The sequence below is a fragment of the Nicotiana attenuata genome, unplaced genomic scaffold, assembly GCF_001879085.1.
Source record: "Nicotiana attenuata strain UT unplaced genomic scaffold, NIATTr2, whole genome shotgun sequence".
Classification (NCBI taxonomy): domain Eukaryota; kingdom Viridiplantae; phylum Streptophyta; class Magnoliopsida; order Solanales; family Solanaceae; genus Nicotiana; species Nicotiana attenuata.
This window is the reverse complement of record NW_017672904.1, coordinates 62,671-81,369: the sequence shown is the minus strand read 5'-3', so window position 1 is coordinate 81,369 and position 18,699 is coordinate 62,671. Positions and strand designations below refer to the sequence as shown.

Below are 18,699 nucleotides of genomic sequence, written 5' to 3'. Positions count from 1 at the left end.
GTGGATCCAGTTCTCTGAATCTTCGGCCTGTTTTTGCACGGGTCACTTAGGAAATTTCACAGTTGGCCTCTTTTTCATCACTTTTGACTCCAAAATTGCTCCTTAGCCGTCTTTATACATATATCACCTACAAATCATGAAAAGCACTAATAAGAGCATTTTGTCATCACTTTTAGCATTAAAACTACACAAGAAGGTGATTATTTAAGGTGTGATTATAGTCAAATTCACCTATTATCAGTACCCAAATGACTAGGACATATACACCGATTGTTATCATATCATACTATATATAAGTATAAAGATCAAAAAGACTAAACTGACCATAGAAATAGTATTGGACTTTTATGCCCCTAATAATTATATTACTAACACCTTCAATATTAGTAAATAGAATATATAAGCTACAAAAGTTAATTTTGTAACGTTAAATTTGCCTTATATTGTCAAAAAATTTATTATGGTACATATATCGAAATTCTTCACTTTACAAAGTTAAGCTCTTCAACTTTCCACGTGTATAATAATTTTTTAGAGCTAACATTCGTAGTTGTTATATTTTATCTTTCTCCTACTTTTCTTCGCTTAAATATTCCCATGGTTATGATTTCTAAGTGCAACCATGATTCAAAGTATTTTATCATCCATTTACAAAACGGTGTAACTTTTTAAATTTTATACTACTTATATGGGATACACGCACACCACGCGTGCCCGAGGACTAATCTAATAAATACATAAAACATCCTTTACATCTACTCTTATCACTTAACCACAGTAGATTAATATATTTCCATCACTTAATTATGATCAACTAATATAATTTAATATAAACACGTGTTAGTAAAAATTGTTTTCCAGAACTAGGTGTTCAGTCCAATTGAATTCATAGCCCAACCGTAGGAACAGGAGTGCAAAATGGAAGGAAAAGATGCAGCTATAACTGTTGTTAGCATATAGACTCTCAAAAGCCAAAGCAATGTATATGCAGGGAGCATGGGAAGTATACCTAGAAAGAACAGAAAGTTGTTAATGGCTATTATTCAGTCCAAAATCAACCCAAGAAGCACAGGCACCTAATAAAAAATTTCCTGTGCCAGGCATGATTCTGGTATCAAGATGTATAGTGTATTCACTAAAACTAAAGCTAAAAGTAAATCCTCAGCCGGCGTATGCTTTCGTTCTCCCATTCTTCTGCCTGCAAGTCAAAATCATATCTAGTTAGCAATCTCAAGCAGTGGCTGATATAGCATATAATTTACACGGAGCATAGCTATATAAGTGCGAAAAATCACTATTTTTTTTTAGAATATTAGAATTTGACCCGAGTTTCAAAAGTAAAATGGATGCACATGCAAGAACCTAAATGTTGAACCCATCAAATTTAAATACTGGATCCTTCTCGTCTCAAGAACATGAAGATAAGGTGGCACTGACCAGAAAGCGTCTTTCTTTTCTTGTGCTAATAACTCTTCAAACGAAATATCAGGCAACTCAGCATCTGTGTTTTTGACTAGTTTATTGGATTTTGCTTTCATTTCCATGTCTGCACCTATTTCAAGCATCTTCAAGAAAAAAGAAAAAAAAAAGACGTTAACAGAAAGCAATAGAGTAATTGGAGTCGATTATAGTAGCCTCAAGGAATCAACTTTTCAAGAAGAGATTTTAACACGACATAAGGGAAAAAGGAAAAAATAAATGGCGAGAGAATGAGACAAAATCTAGAAGAATTCATGATTCTCCATCCTTCCTGAAGCGTTGAGATCAAAAGTTTATCCATTTTATGGATGGAATATTCATGTTGCATTTGCAACGTGACAGTTCAGTCTATTGTACCTTTTTGTATGCTGGCGAGAGCTTCAGCTGTTGTTGCAGCCAATTATATACAAAAGCATCCTCTTCCAGTCGCTTCTGTTCTGATTCTAGCTTGTATATCTTGAAAGTCATAAACCTTAGTTAATATTTTTTTAATTCGGGATGAGAAACAGTTTTTCAACTCAAGCAAAAATTGATGAAAGGGAGATCCCACTACCTGCTGCCGTAGTCTAACAAAGGAAGATCTGTCAGCCTTAAAGAGTAAGGCCTTTGTTATTGTGAATCTTCGTTGAATGATCTCTGACCTGTTCAGGAATAACAAATTTAGTTACTAATAGAGATGATACTCTCTCTGACCTCTGATCTTCGTTGAAAAGGCCATTTGGGAACTGAAAGGCACTTTTGGAAAAGATATTTCAAATTCATAACTTATAAGAGCTGATGAATAAAGCTACTGATCTTGGTAATACTCATTTAAATATTCAACATACTTGTACTTATCGCAAAAAGAAAATAAATATTCAACATACTTGTGCTGTAGCTCACTCCTTGCTTCAACCAAACAATTAACAAATTGACCAACCTGCATCATTAAGGCATAACATAATACAAGGATTTAGGATTCTAAAAGATCTGAACAAGAAAAGCCAATCCAAAGATTTAAAACGAAAGAATGAAAACTGTAAAACATGCATCAGAGAATTGCACTCACTTTTAGTCAAGCTGGCGTATATTCCATTATGTCTGCTTAGTGAAATGAAAATTTTAACTTTGCATTTGAATATCGATAGAAGTAGGAAAGCAATGGTGAATAAGGTTATGTCCTTCATAGATATATATAGAGGACTATATGATCACATGCAACCAAGGATCCTTGACTAAAGTTTATTCTTCCAAATCAGTTAATTAACTAGATAATGTATCTTTTGTTTCATTGATCATTTTCAAAATATAATTGTCCTCCAAACGGTGATAAGTCGTCAGATCTACTGCTGATAGTTGACAGAAAACATGGCAAAACAAAGTTTTCTCACTGAGCACTAACTCAGTTGTCAGTTGACACATTTTATGCATATCCTAACACTTCACCCAAATCAGCAACTAACTCACAAACTTCAGTGAAAAGCTAATACTCGACAAAGTATCAAGATCATTTTAAGTCAATTTCTTAAATCCTACCTGAAGTGGATACTCGCTCAACGCACACACATCTGCTAAAAAAATTGAGGTAGTTTTTTTTATTGACAATCATTACCAAGGGGTTATTGAAAGATTACAAAAAAGTGTGGAGTAGACGCCTCCTATAGGTTAAAGGAGTCTAACAAGATCAACCCTCAGGGGTTGGCCTGGTGGCAATAGACTTGAGCCTTGGGGTTTGCTCCCTTTCAAGGTCTCAAGTTCGAAACCCACTGGGTGCAAACAATTTCTGAGGGCCATCGGACTGGGTAAAACCTGAATTAACCGTGGTGCACTTGCGGGAAACTCCTTGCCGAGGGCCTGTGCACCCCCGGAATTAGTCGGGGCTCTTAAAGACTCGGACACCCGGTGCAAATCAAAAAAAAAAAAAGAAGTCTAACAAGATCATTCTACGAGCTATATCAGTTACAATGCTTTGTCTACTCCAGAAGCATGGATTTTGGAGAACTTTACAAAAAATAAGGTGTTTCTTTTCCCACATATCAGAACAATTCTTGTTCCTTTCTAACAAATTGTCCAGATAATACATAGTGGAGCTGTCCTCTAGCTTTGACTCTGGGGATCTTATTGTCTATTCTTTTTACCTGCTAGATGTTGATTAGTCCTTTCAAGTCATTCTTGAATCAACCACTTGACTACAAAAATATTTTTTTTTTAATAACTAACTCCAAAAGTATTCATAAACATTGACTAAATATTCCAACTTTTTCTGCAATGTGATAGAAGATGGTTAATTGACTCAGTACACCTAAACAACATCTTTCACCTACTTTCTCAAATTAATATATTCCTTCCAACTAATCCTGTTATACGTGTCTACGTGAAACCAAACTGATCAGCCTCAAGAGACTATAAAATCTTTATTTTTTTTTTTATTTTTGATGATGGCGGTGCCTACACCAGCTTGTGTGCACCTCGATTATTCCACCAGGTACCTGCTACCTCCACCAGCACAAGTACTAGGTAATGCGGCCCACCAAGGACTAACAAGAATCTTTACTACCATGGGAAAATGTTTAATTCTGTCTTAAGTACAAGAAAATAAAATGGTTAAAAAGGCGAGCAATCTATTACCTACTTGCTGGCAAAAAATCATTCTACCAACTCCACAATGTATGGCAAGTTTTAGCCTTATTGAAACAATTAAGCTGCTGGGTCTTCAACCATAAAGAAAAACATATTCACGTTAAAGTTTGAAATGCAGGTATCCTCCAGGATGGAGATCTCCAACATCTCAAAAAGGACGCGGATATAGAACAAAAGGCAGGTCAAATTGCTCAACAATCAGAATCTCAATACAAACATCACACAGGCAGAGGCGGAGCCAGAATTTGAAGTTAATGGTTTCGGAATTCTAATCTCTTTAAGTTACTGGGTTCTAAATAAATAATTCGTACATTTTTAATGGATTTCTTTATACAAATACAGGGGTTGGATCGAAGTTACTGGGTTCGCCGAACCCGTAAAAGGCATGCTAGCTCGGCCCCTGCACATAGGAGCTGTCTAAGTCTCCAAAAATTATAAAATGGTACCTTTAGTCATGCATAGGAAGCACAACATCCCAATTCAACAAACACCACATAACGAAGCAACCTTTACTAAAATTCAAAGATGGCATATACTATACAAAATTAATAATTAAAAAAAGACATGAATATAGAACAAAAGGCAGGTCAAATTGCTCAACAATCATAATCTCAATACAAACATCACACAGGAGCTATATAAGTCTCCAAAAATTTATAAACATGGAACCTTTAGTCAAATATGGCATACACTATATGGAATTAATAATAAAAAAGAGAAAAGAAGAGAAACAAAAACCTGAGCCAGTGTCAATCCATTAGACTCGTGAGACTTAACAAGCTCATCATAATGCTGCTTAATCTTTCTCTGAGTTGCACTACTCGACTTCGTAAAAGGGTATAAACAAACCAACTCTTCTTTCTCCTTAACAACCCCAGAATCCTTCTTCTTCATCTCCTCTTCACTATTCGAATCGGGTCTCTTCTTCTTGACCCGTTTCTTTTTCTTCATCTTCTCCTTATCATCCTTATCCGCATCAAGACAAGATTTATCAATCTTATTCGGGCTATCATCATTACCCAATTCATTGGAAAACAGTTTGGCCCATTTAGGTGAACTGGAAGGTAAGATCTCAAGAAGAATTGAATGGGTCAAATGGGTCGGGTCAGATTGATGTGTAACTTCATCTTCTTTAGATTCCTGTAAAGATAAGTTTTTTTGGACTAATTTAAGCTGTTGATGGGTTTCATTAATTCTTTTTTTAGTGAGTTTAGAGTAAAGAAAGAAAACGAGAATGGTGAGTGAACAAAAAGAGAAAGTGAAGAAAAACAAGAGAAAAGGAGATAACAGGGATTTAAAATGCTGTTGTTGATTATGAATGTGACAGCAAAGAGGAGAATTTTTTGGGAAAGAAGAAGAGATGAACAGAAAATTAGGAGTGGCCGCCATGGAAAGAATGCGTCATTAACAGAAGAAAAACACACAGTCACACAGTAGTACAACACCTGGAGTGAGTTCTTTTTGGATATAGAAGAGAGGCTTATAATAATATATATCTATATCTTGTTTTTGTTTTGTATTTAGCACTTTTACATATTCTATTCTAACTGCTTTACTTACTTTTATCTTTTTTAAAGGTATTATTTGTAATTCTGTGACTACTTGACAATTCCACAAAATTAAATTAAAAAAATAAAAATTCCTGCAGCCTTATTTTCCTTTATTCTGCAGCTTTTGTTTTTTTTTAGGTCCAAGGTTCTTTTATTTAATCCAAGGTCTTTTTTAAACATTTGAGGTATTTTGGGATCTAGGTTTTAGGTTTTTTTTTCTTCTCCAACGATTTGACCATGGATAGAAAGGTGTGGAGGTTGAGAAAAAGATAAAGGGTTAGAATAGGTCGCCTAGCATTGTCCTTGTCTGTAACAGTTGCTTTAGTACATGAGTTCGCGTTATTTATGTGATTACTTGTCGTTGCTTTCGTTTCGGCCTTCTAATTACAATACTCATTTTTAGTTTTGTATCTTTGTATTTTTGCTTTGGTTTTATAACTGGTGTGATTGCTGCTGCCCTTCCTTTTATCTTTCCTAAGCCGAGGGTCTTTCGGAAACAGCCTCTCTACCTTCTTGAAGGTAGGTGTAAGGTCATCGTACATACAACCCTCCTCAGACTCCACTTGTGAGATTGGAATGGTATGTTGTTGTTGTTATCGTCTTTTTTCTTTTTCTATTTTTTTGGGTTAAATTCTCAAAAATGTTTTGTTAACATAATTGAAAAGCAAAAAACTGAACTTAGAATGCACTTGTTGACATAACTTTTATTGTTAAAAGGTTAATGGACTTTTTCTTAAGCTTCAAAATACTTAATTATAAGTGAGAGATTACAAAATTAATATTTTTAAACTTCAAAAGGAAGATTTTCTTTCAGAGAAGAAAGTAACCGAAAGCCCTCTTTGACCTAAACGTTCTCATATTCTTTTTTTTTTTTTTCAAAATCCCTCAATAGATCACATAACAATTTTTTTTTTAAAAAAAATATGTCAGGAAGTAAATGTAGTGTAGATTGTTAGAATTGTCAAATTTGAAATTTGTCAGCACAAAGAGTGAATTCAATGCCCAGTTGATGTCAATATGACATATGCTAGCATTTAGAATCCTAGGAGTATTTATTTCTCCTACATCTTCTTTGTGAAAATTGAGAAAGGGACAAATTAGCACATTAATGTAACTTGCTCCCAACAAATTAATTGATCTTTAAGAAAAGATTAGCTTTCAACAAGTTAAAGTTTTCTTAAGCAGTCACATTTTTTAATTCATTATTTTGTTTACATGTCAGCAAAAAGAATGCAAGACAAGAAAGGTAAATCAGTGAGAAAATGCTGAGAACAAATGAACAAGATTTAGTAAACAATTATTCAAGAGACCTTGATGTTATATCACATCATAATAGTAGTAGCATTTTTGCAGGTACAAAGCAATGAAACATTGCTTTTTTACATAGATAATAAAATGCTAAAATTCCTGAAACCATAAGACTTGCAAATTCTAACAGTAACAATATTTGCACATGGACTAATCAGGAACCAGTCTCAATGCGCATTTGTTTTATAACGGTGGCGTTAAGGCCAGCTTGCGCATGCCTCAACTATTCCGTCAGGATCTGCTACCTCCAATCAGCACAGTCTCGTCGTGCACTTGAGCCAATGTCTATACACTTGTTTTACAGTTGCAGACAAACACCAACATATATGTACAGAATCTTGAGCCAACCATCTTTGAGCTTCAAATAAAAAGGTGTGTTGCAAATCTGTACAACTTCACCCCCATCAAAGCCAACTCTTGGACTTGAATTGGCTCTTCAAAAATATTTTCAAAAAGTGAACACTTAAATATTGCTATCATAGAACTTTAGAAAAATACTTGAACCCCAATTTTTTATTTGTTTAATCCTCAGTTTCATCAACTGCAAACAACCTCAACTGAGAGTTTCTTCATAACGTGTGGACATGGATCACCTCCAAAGATCTCTGGTGTCACAGGTACTGAGCACGAATTTTGCCCGATGCAATACTGGAAATAAGAGGAGAGTAGTTCAATCAGGTCTCTACAAAAGCTAACTACTTCAAGAAATGAAAAGAAACAATTTCTTCTAATATAGAGTAAGATTTGTAAATACCCTTTCAAAAGCATCATATGAGTGAAAAGCATGGCAGCTTCCTTCGCGGAAACTTCCACAGACCCCCTGTGGTGTTCCAAAGCTTGCAAATTTGATTGAGGAAATCTTCTGACCAGAAGCGCACGAGAGGTGAGCTTTAGGCCTGAGTGGTCTGTCGACTTTACCAGATGCTTGCATTTGCCAATTAACCAACTGCGGTTGCCATTCATTTATGTCCGCACAAACACTTGCTACTTCTCTTTTTACCAAAGAGATTCCATGAGGCTCTCCTCCCCATTCCTCAAACAAAACTAACAAGTTTCCAGTAGGATACAGCCAAGACCGGGGAACATGATACCTGAATTATAATTCATAGTTAAGTTAGAGCTTCTTGTTATATCGGAGGAAAATGCCACAAGGTTTGCCATTACTTACCATCGTTGTGAAGCCTCTCCGCAGTTACTTAGGCACTTTTTCTCATCAAACCAGCCTGCATAGTTACAGGCACCGCAGTTACCAGATGCTTTATATCCAGGCCAGTAGCGTCCGATGCTTTGACCATTTATCCACACTTGGCCTTTGCCCATGGTATTCAAGTCTAAAGCCAAAGGCTCATTTCCAGCTGGAGCATTGAAAGTAGTCTGCATACAAAACACAAAGAGTCAATGCAAATATTAGAGTCTCTTTAAGGCCAATAAATTTGAATTACTTGATAAAAGAAGAGCATATAACTGCTTAAAGAAGGGTCAATTATTCTTATCTTGCAAAGGAATGGCTTTTACTGTCCAAATATACAAACAAGTTGGTACATAGGAAGATTGAAGTATGAGGAACGCACCTTGTACCATGTGAGCGGCTGTCTTTGAGCCACAAAAGAGCCCTCGACCCACTCAACTGACGAGCTACCACTAAGTGAATGAAGGCTCAAGGCTTCTCCTTTCAGACCAACCTGGTTAAGAAAAAAGTGATTTTAGATAAACATGCAATGGAGCATCCAAGTTATGTTGATGAACATATTATAAAGACGAACCTTGTAAGACCATTTCTGCCATGTTAAATCTCTTTTCCCCTCATTAAGACCACTAAGCGAAACTGGACCAAGAACACCAGCATTCCATGTCTCAAAATGTGGGCCGATATTCTGCATTTTGAGCACATGTAGAAGGAAGCCAAGTGAGCACATACGAAAATAAACAGTCAAAATCAGTTAATACGTGTGGAGTCTGTAGAGCAATGCAAAAGAGGCACTTGTTCGACTAATATGCATACAAAATATAGAGTAAGAGGGGACAGAGAGGACAAACCGGAAGACCAACAGCAATGCTCAGCAGAGAAATCTTGTTAACTCCTGCTCTCAGATTTACAGCTTTACTGAAAGTTAGTTTTGGTTTTTCCAAACTTCCATATGCAGTTCCTGTAAGAAATTTGAGAGAAGAGAGATGTTAAATGACAGAAATGCCACTATGCGCCAGGGGTGATTGGGGCTTTAGTTTTTTATTATTATGCAAACTGTTTAATTCATTATATGTTCTTGAAGAGACAAAATAGCCCTCAGCTTTTTGAATTTTTGTAAAAGAGAAATTCTACAGCAAAGATATAAACTGAAATAATGATTCAAAGTTTTAAATCACGTCAAATACGAATTGTCATGCCACATACCTGCTAATTGACCATTTACAAAAACATGCAATGCATGGCCAGCTGACATGATCGTAAGCCAAGGCCATTTTCCACTTCTCAAAAATCCTTCTCTTGAATCAATCTTGACACTGAGGACACAGACAGACAATCATAAACATGTGCCGGAGCCAACATAATTCCAGTGTACCTAAGTTTTTAAATTTAATATGTGAAGAGGCTGCCAGAAGCTACATAAGCACTTACTCAGTTGAATACCACAAATAATCAGATACATCTCTTGTAGTATTTATCTGCTCCAATAACCCAACAACCGTAAAACTGCTGTCTTCATAAGATGCTGTCTCTTCATTGAATGAATGCCAAGAAAATCCTCTGCTGACTGGAGTCATCTTCATCTGAGCGCTTTGAGCACCAATCTTCACATTGAAAAATTAGTGCTGTCAGTATGTTGTTTCGGGTGATAGATAAAAGGCAATCTCATTTTCATATTCTTTCTTACCCTTGCTGTATTAAATACAGTGTTCTTGCAGTCGGGAAGAATGCTGATTGACCATGGTGGCAAATTATAATGCCTGTTTGCAAATGCCACTGTAGCAAAAGAGTGTTGGTCGTAATTTGCAAGGAATGCAGCACAAGTGCCAGACTTCGACCTAAAAACATGGGCCTGTAAAAGAAACGATGAAGCTCCAGTTACTTTACTTTGTAATGGTGACTGGTTCAAGAAGAATAATTCAGTTAAATCTCACCTCCTGCTGGTGTCCAAGGGGCGTCACAGTTGGATCTCCAGAAACTAAAGCTGGCTCACAAAGCTTTATTGCTCTATGCAGATCTTTCAGGTGACCCCATTTAGGTTGTCGTAATAAACCTAAAGACCATATGGAAAATTTTAAATAGGGCTAAACAATGCATTTCTTCACCTTCACTTTTAGTCTCTTTTGAGTTCTCTTCCTAGTTCTAATCATGGACTCGATAATCAACAAAACCTTATCTCTAGGAAGTTACACTTAACAGCTATTGACTAACCAAAAAGCATGATGAACGTTGGACGAGGGGTATGTCAAGCAATTACATTTGATGGGATCACTGAAATCAGCTAACCATCAATAATCAAACTTGTATTTCGGGTAAAGTAGAAGATGTAATTTTCACTTCGGATGCAGCTGGCATGAACCTAGTATACTATTACGTATTAATAAGAAAATTGAAAGGGACCCTAACACATGATGTTTACTGAAAAAAGAAGATCAATGGCGACCCTCGCACGTGCTGTTAAATTTAATACTAAGTAGTGTGCTGACTAAGTTTGGAATTAGAACTCTAGAAATATAAAAAATGAAAACAAAGACAAACAAACAAGGAGTTGACTAAGAAAGTTCTGCTTTGGCGCTTCTCACAATTCAAATTCAAGTGGTTATAAACAAATAAAAATGGATTCTCATTTTTAACCTGTTGTTGTTGTTCTAACATGAAGAAGCCGAACCAGATTTCAAGAAGAAGTGCATACCATATTCATCAAGAGGTGCATCATAGTCATAACTAGTAGCAATAAATGGGCCACCAGCAGTCCTGCCAAAGTTTGTTCCACCATGATACTGCACAAACAAGAAAAGGGAAAAGGAAATCATAAACAACATAATTTTCTTGGCATCAGAAGAAAATGAACATTAACTCATTGAAATTAAGAGACGATAAACATACCATGTAATAATTGATGAAGGAACCTCCCTTCTGTATAAATCTTGCAACAGCAAATGCCAAGTCTTCTGCAGGACGGTAAGGAACTGGATTTCCAAATCCCGTAAACCTGCAAAAATTTTGAACACAAAATTTAATCCCACCATGTCCTGTAGCAGACATAAGATAGAAATTTTATCTTAATACTTTGGAAAGATATATGTACTCACCATGCAGTCCAGGCTTCAGTCCATATCTTTGGTTTATAAGCCTTATTTGGAGAAAAGTAGTCACAGTAGAAACCATTGCAAGCATTAATCTGAACAGGGGAAAAAGATATATTAAAGTACGAAACTAAAGAAAAAGAATAAGGAAAACGATAAAAAATTGTATCACCTAGATATTTTAACAAGATTAACAAACTAGAGAATTCAGATACAAATATCTCAATGTAGTGAGCAAGATTAAACATATTAAGAGTATCATAACAACAACTATGCTTCAATACCAAGCAACTAGGAGTCGACTGTATCAATCCTCACATACCATTTCACTCATCTCGGACCAATATCACACAAAACAAAAACAAAAATAGAAAGAAATATGACAATGATAAGAGAAAAATACTGAATTGTAACGCTTACAATAGGATCAGGGGCATCATCCTGTTTGCACATGACCCATGGAACACCAGTGTCAAGACCTACAGCCATTTTAGCAGCCCACTGTGCATAAGCTTTACCAGGTGCTCCCAATTCCCACTCCATAGGTCCATATTCATTCTCAATCTGGTAAAACATTCAAGATAAATATATTTTCATCAATTTCCCCTTAGGTTTTACTGAAATGAGAGAAACAGAAAAAGAGAATGGCAACTTTTGAACAACCTGAGACATAATTATTGGACCTCCTTGAGTTTCATACAAACGTTCTGCTTTCATCATATTAACAATCTTAGTAGTGAACCTTTGCATTGCAGCCTAAGATACAAAAAGGGGTAAAAATAAAGTTAGAAACCAATCACATCAAAGGAAGAAATTTCTTTTTCTTTTGTCTAACCTTGAAAGGACCATTATCTGTTCTGAAACTGATACCAGGAACATACTTTAGCCAAACAGGAAAACCCCTGAAATTGAAACAGAGTAAAGTGAGCAAGAATTTGACATAATGCCTAAAATTGGTATCATTCTTTTTATAAGATATAACAGCAATTTTTTTAGCAATACCCAAAATTCCATTCAGCACAAGCATAAGGTCCAATCCTGAGATGGACATAAAGTCCTGCTTGGTGCACCAGCTTAATAAACTTCACTAAATCATATCTCCCTTCAAAATAATACTGGAAATACAAACAAACAAACAAAAAATCAATTAAATACCCAAGTGATGCAAAAAATATAAGTACTATTTTTTTTTTTTTAAAAGATTTTACTTCAACTTACTTTCCCTTGTTGAGGCTCATGTCCATTCCAGAAAACATAAGTCTGAATCACATCAATTCCTCCTTCTTTAGCCTTTTGAATAATACCTGGCCACATCTGTGTAATCCCAAAATGAAAAGGAGCAAATAAAAAATCCATTTTTCCAAGGAAAACAAAAGGGCTCAACTTTTAACATTTAACACACCCATTTTCTCAAGAAAACATGGGACATAACATATTAAGCTGGCGAAGTACATTTCAAATGACCATACCTCAGGTGTGCTTCTTGGGTAATGAACAGAACCAGAAATAAGGATTCTTCTTTGTCCCTTCACAATAATAGCTTTATGGTCATATGAAACTGAAGCTGTTCCACAAAAAACCCATGAACCCAATAACATTAACACCATCAGCAACATGTTCAACATTATTAACCTCGAATCCATGTTAATTTTCTTTGTCAAGATTGTGCCTTTACAAGGTAAAATGAGCTACTTTTTCTTCTTTGTTTCTTGTTTGCACTTTATTCTATACTTGTTTCTTCAACCATTTAGATTGAAAGAGTGGAGAAAGAAAAAAAAAAGCTGTTTTTTCTTTGTTTTGAATGAATATGAATATTCTTCTTTTTGCCTCTTTTTTGGTTTTAATACCCTTTTTCCCCCTTCTGGTACAAAGAACAAAGAGATAGAGAAAAATGCTGAATATAGAAACAGTAGCTGAGAGTGAGTAATTAGTATTAGTAGTGTGAATAAATGAGGATTTTGGACTTGCAAATATATTGCTACGTTGCAGCTGCTTTTAAACACCTAAAGTATGGATTGTTTGAAAGTGAGTGTGGGGTCCTTTCTTGAGCTTTGGTCCCACTAAATGGGACCCATTTTGCACTTATTATACACTTACGCGGAGCATCATCCAACAAATTAATTTTCCACTGATTTTCAGTTTTCACGAAAAGAGACATTTTAATTATTGCAGTGATTAAAAAAGCCTGTTTGGCTCTAGTTAGAAAAGTGAAATTTATAATATAAAATAAATCATAAAGTATATCATTAAAAATAAAATATAAATTTATAATTTATAATATTTTTAATATTATAAATATCATTATTTTTTTAAATATATTAAAAAAGGATATGTCATATAAATTGAGATAAATCAAGTGGGCGTTTGGACATAAGAATTATAAAATTCCGAAAAAAATGAATAAGTAAAAACGTATTTGAAAATTAGAGTTGTGTTTTGACATGAACATAATTTTGCGTTGTTTTTAAATTTTTAAGACATCACTTATGGATTAAACTGGGTGATTGTTGTTGTTGTTTGAATATTTATGAGTGAACTGAGTAAAAATTTTAAAAAACAATTTTTTCGAGATTTTCAAATTTTCGAAAAATACTAAAATCATACTCAAGTAATAATTGAAAATTTTATGGCAAACACTAATTTAAAAAAAAAAAAAACGTAAAATAAGTTAATCCAAGCTGATGAACAAAGATTCTTTACGGTCGGTTCCAGTTTTTTGGGCAAGAGCGTTATGTTTGTTTCTCGTGGCTGAATTCTTAAGCGGCTAAGCGCGCGTGAAGTGTATCGCGAGTATTGTCGTATATAATTGGTCGGTGAATTTCACGGTGTTGGCTAGAGCGTATTGTAGAAATACTCTTGGTAATTACGCTAGTAATTGCAATTAAATTTTTGTTGAATCACTTTTTGACTCTGTTTTTTTTTTTTGGTCTGCGCAGCTCCCGGGTTAGGTTTAGCGTAGCCCACTAGCTCTAGAAATTTCAAAGGATTTCTAGTTTTCTATTATCCCATTTCTCATTTTTCTTTTCAAAATTTCCAACGAAAGGAAAAAAAAAATTTAAAAATGTGCCTCACTTTAATGAGACCCAAATGATAATATTGTACAACCAATTTTACTTATTTGGTGGAATTCTTTTTAACTGAACTAGTGGAATTCGGAATGCAAAATCACGTAGCCATTAATCCATATATATAAAATTTGGTATTGCTTATAATTAGGTTGATTAGTTGTTTAGTTAAAACTAATTATCATTCTTTTCTGGAAAAAGTGACATCGTTTATGGAAAAATGATCCCAATGAGGAATTAATTATAAATCTTATATCCATCTCAGAACATTTTTTGGTTATAATACGATAGAGTTGTTATTTGATCAAACTTGTTTAATTAGTGTGATCATCTCTCGTCTAATTCTACACTCTTTAAAGCAAACATGATTAAGCTTAGTCCAATATCCAAAGAACAAAATTAGGAAACACTTGAACAGCATACGTGTAATGTTCTTACTTAATTGTTTTTAAGAGTCGGTAGTATTTTTGAACAACCAACTAACAAGACTTTTTAACTTACGGAATCGAACCTCAATCGTAATAAATCTCACATCTTAATCTAGCAAAATGAATGATTACCCTTCTCCATATAAATAGCAGGTGTGTGTCGTTTGTTAGAGAGTTTGAATGTACCCCTAATCAATACATTATGCGTTGTACTTTTACCACTAGATTAAAGTCGCGATAATTTGAGTCGATTTATGTATACATTCAGGCCTCTTTATAATAGTATATCTATTTAACAACCAATAACTATAAAAGCCAAGTTTTTCTCGGAATTGATTTTTATGTGATAATATATGTCCTCTATAACAACACTTTACTATAACCAGTGGCGGATTCAGAATTTTAAAGTCATGAGTGCTAGCCGTTAAAGATTTTGAAACAACATGAAAAAGGAGTTTCATTGTGGGCGCTCACTCAATATTTATCTAAATATTTTTATAATTGCCTATGCAAATTTACTAAATTTGGTCAAAGATAATGGGTGCTTGAGCACCCACAATTCACAATGTAGATCTGTCACTGACTATAACAGCCAAAAAATATCGGAACAAACAAGGTCCTTATCAGAAAGCTTTGATTGTAGTAAAATTTGTTGAATGATTATAGTAGTAAATATTTATACTGATTTAATATTTATTGTTATAAAATAATTAGTAAGCACAATGATATTTGTATACCCCGTTAACTTAAAATTCAAGTTTTTCCTCTGTTTTTTTTTTTCCGGATAATGTTTGTTGTATGTGACACTATTATATTATTGTTACAAAGGAAAGTAAAAAAATAAAGGATCGTTTATGCATATTGTCGAATGTTGGCGTGTGAAGGTAATAAAAGGAAAATCCGAAATCTTTCACTTTCAGTAATATAAAAAAAAAATAAAAAAAAAGAATATATATGGTTAGAGTACATAGTTTACTTGCCGGGAAGAGAAAGGAATTAAAAGGGAAAAAACCCAATAAGAAATCAGTTTTGCTTTCAGTTTTCTGTTAAAGAGAGTTAGTTTCCTATAAACAAAGCAATAGATTGCATGCACTTCTCCACTACTCACATTCACCGCCATGCATCATTGCATACACCAAACACCATTCCATTTTTTCTTTTAAATATACCTAATTTTTCTTTTTTAAAATGTTATCTGTACTAGTTACATTGTTTAATTAATTAATAATAGAGTAAGCTTAAGTCAACAAATTAAAATCATGTGAAACATCCTCCTCTTCAACTATCTTATGAGTTGTGATTAGAGGCGCAATTCATGATTGGGTTCAGTCAAATATTTATAGATATGAATTAAAACTATTGGATTCACGTAAACCTACAAATTACACTAGATCTGTTCATGTCAACATGTGCTACTAGCGCGTTGCTCCTTTAGTTTTCTCCCTTCACTGATACCATTTAGTATAGTGCCAAATTAATAAATACACTACGTTTATAATTCGATTTCATACGTTTTCGTCATCTTACCATGATTTTGAGTTAATTAAAATAATATCAGAAATATAGAGATTAAAAAATCGTAGAAAACATTCATGATTTAAAAATGAATGTTAATAAACCATGACACCTAAAAAGGAATTACAGTATCAAACATAACCTACAGTACAAATTAAATTACTTTTAAAATTTTACAATATTATTGATGATAGGCTATAATTACGTATTTTAGTCGATTATTACACTCTAATTTACTGCACTTTAATTGAGTTTGAGCTTTAATCGCTAGTGTTTTGCGCTAATTGTATGTTTTATGCCTTGTAGGAGTGATTCCGAGCTATATAGATGTTATGGAATGAATTCAAGTGATTTGGAGCTTTAAAGTTTGAGTAAAAGTTCAAGGAATTAAGCCGGGATCGTGTTTGGGGGTCAACGGATGATAGTTAGAGCGAACGAAGACTCCAGTAGGCAGATTGCGCACTGTCTAGTAAAATAGACATAACTTTTTGCTCAGAACTCCATTTTGGCTCCACAATATATGGTTGGAAAGCTAACTCAAAGGGCTACAACTTTCATGTTTTACGTTTTTCCAAATTCGGAACGGAACAGGGTGAAAAATGCCCAGATGCGCGGCCGCGCTAGTTTTAGCGCGCCCAGAAACAGAAAGTCAGCCAATTAGCGCGTCCAGATGCGCGGCCGCGCTAGTTTTAGCGCGCCCAGAAACAGAAAGTCAGCCAATTAGCGCGCCCAGATGCGCGGTCAAATGCGCTGCAGCGCTAGTTAAGCCCGGAAAAAGTGTCCTTTTTCACATTGGAGAAGGTATAATTGTTTGGGCTCAACCCTACTTGGTATATATACATAGGAGAACGTTTTTTAGAGCAATTTTTGACGAAGGAAGAGCACATAGCCACCGTGGAGGCCGGTTTCATCTTTTCTTCCACCAACTTAGTAATTTTTATGTTTCTTTGTATGATTTGTTGTTTTGCTACCATGTCTATGTGGAGCTAAACTTCGCGTTCTAGGGTTGTGGTTCTTTCATGACTATTGTTATTCAGATATTGATTTTGATTTCTTAGTTTATCATATTGGTTTATTTATTCAATCCTGCACTTAATTATTTGATTGCTTGATCACCAATTGAATACTATCTACGAATCTAGAGTTGAACTCGAAAGTGGGAATTCTAGATTGCATATAGGATTAAGTAGAGCAAGTTCTTGAACCTGGGCCTCGGGGAACGGATTCGCGGTTAGGATAGACATATACCTAATTGCCTTGCTTGGTTGATTTACAGGAATTATAAATGCGTTCTTGTTGATTCTAATTCCATAGACATATAGGAGTTAGGTTAGCTTGAATAGGCGAGTAAGAACTCGACAGATTCTTATGAGCAATATTAACCCTGTCAACCAATAAACTCGATAAATTAGTTAGTCAATTCAATTGAAGAATAAAATAGGAATGTTAGATAGCTCATAACCCTAGATCGTTTTCATTACATTGATATCATAAAAATCTGCTCTTTCTCTCTGTTAAAAGTTCATTATTTTGTTTTTATTTATTTTAATTAGTTTAGAATCAAATACTTCTAGGTTTAATTCTTGTATAGATAATTAGGATAGTCTAATTTAGTTAATAGTTAATCACAAGTCCTCGTGGAAACGATACTCTACTCACTACTTTATTACTTGACGACTGCGTGCACTTGCGTGAGACGTTTGGCCGCAACAATTATCTTTAGAAAAAACTCTCTTAATTATTTTATACTGACTTAAATAATCAAAGGCAACTAACCTTTCCGCAACGAACCTTCATTCATTTGCGAAATGACATCCCAATTGGAAGAATTAATAATAGAAATGATAATGTTGATCAAATGGTGCCCGAATAGTGGAAAATAATATGAGAAATGATTATTATTAGCTTAGATGGATCGTGCGAAGTTAACGATTTTGTGATATTATGATACTAATCATAGAGTCCAATTAATTATTTCTGGGGTTTAATTCTTCCGTCTAGAGCACTCATGATATCTCACTGTAATGCACAGAGAGGAGGTGATTTATTTATTGAAAATTGATGTTGGAATTTTAATATTCTGAAATTGAGTTACTTGAATGGGTCGTGCGATTTTTTAATTTTGTTATTCAGTAATTCAAAATGTTTAATTGGTCACATTTTTCTATATTTATTTATTTCTCTTTATCCGTTGTAAGCAGTGATGTGAACGAAGAGATTGAAGTCAACTTATTAGTTGTTATGAGAACTATATAAACGATAATGTTACACCACGCTTCCCGCACAATTCATAGAAATAGAATTATAGTTCCAGTCCAAAATATAATTTGAGATTATGGGACATTATATATATATATATATATATATATATATATATAGTAAATAGAAAATTCAACTCAACAAGACTACCGAAAGTAAACATAATTAGGTATTGAATAATAAGAAATGAAAAGAAAAAACGTA

General features: G+C 34.3%; 2 protein-coding genes across 2 annotated transcripts; both read right to left on the bottom strand.

The window, feature by feature from the left end:
* Window positions 1-919: 919 nt before the first annotated feature.
* LOC109214887 lies at window positions 920-5,745 on the bottom strand. Its single transcript, XM_019378850.1, has 6 exons — window positions 4,837-5,745; window positions 2,346-2,398; window positions 2,033-2,120; window positions 1,837-1,935; window positions 1,438-1,565; window positions 920-1,198 (listed from the first exon to the last, which is right to left on the bottom strand). Exons 1-6 carry the CDS (start codon window positions 5,485-5,487, stop codon window positions 1,162-1,164), a joined length of 1,056 nt encoding a protein of 351 aa, XP_019234395.1. The 5' UTR covers window positions 5,488-5,745; the 3' UTR covers window positions 920-1,161.
* Window positions 5,746-6,914: 1,169 nt separating this feature from the next.
* On the bottom strand, window positions 6,915-13,194 carry LOC109214882 (beta-galactosidase-like). Its single transcript, XM_019378844.1, has 19 exons — window positions 12,698-13,194; window positions 12,447-12,542; window positions 12,231-12,343; window positions 12,064-12,130; window positions 11,892-11,984; window positions 11,649-11,792; window positions 11,235-11,323; window positions 11,029-11,134; window positions 10,835-10,922; window positions 10,077-10,195; window positions 9,830-9,994; window positions 9,574-9,746; window positions 9,349-9,458; window positions 8,994-9,103; window positions 8,720-8,830; window positions 8,528-8,638; window positions 8,125-8,330; window positions 7,711-8,047; window positions 6,915-7,604 (listed from the first exon to the last, which is right to left on the bottom strand). Exons 1-19 carry the CDS (start codon window positions 12,869-12,871, stop codon window positions 7,494-7,496), a joined length of 2,523 nt encoding a protein of 840 aa, XP_019234389.1. The 5' UTR covers window positions 12,872-13,194; the 3' UTR covers window positions 6,915-7,493.
* Between the last annotated feature and the right edge of the window lie 5,505 nt (window positions 13,195-18,699).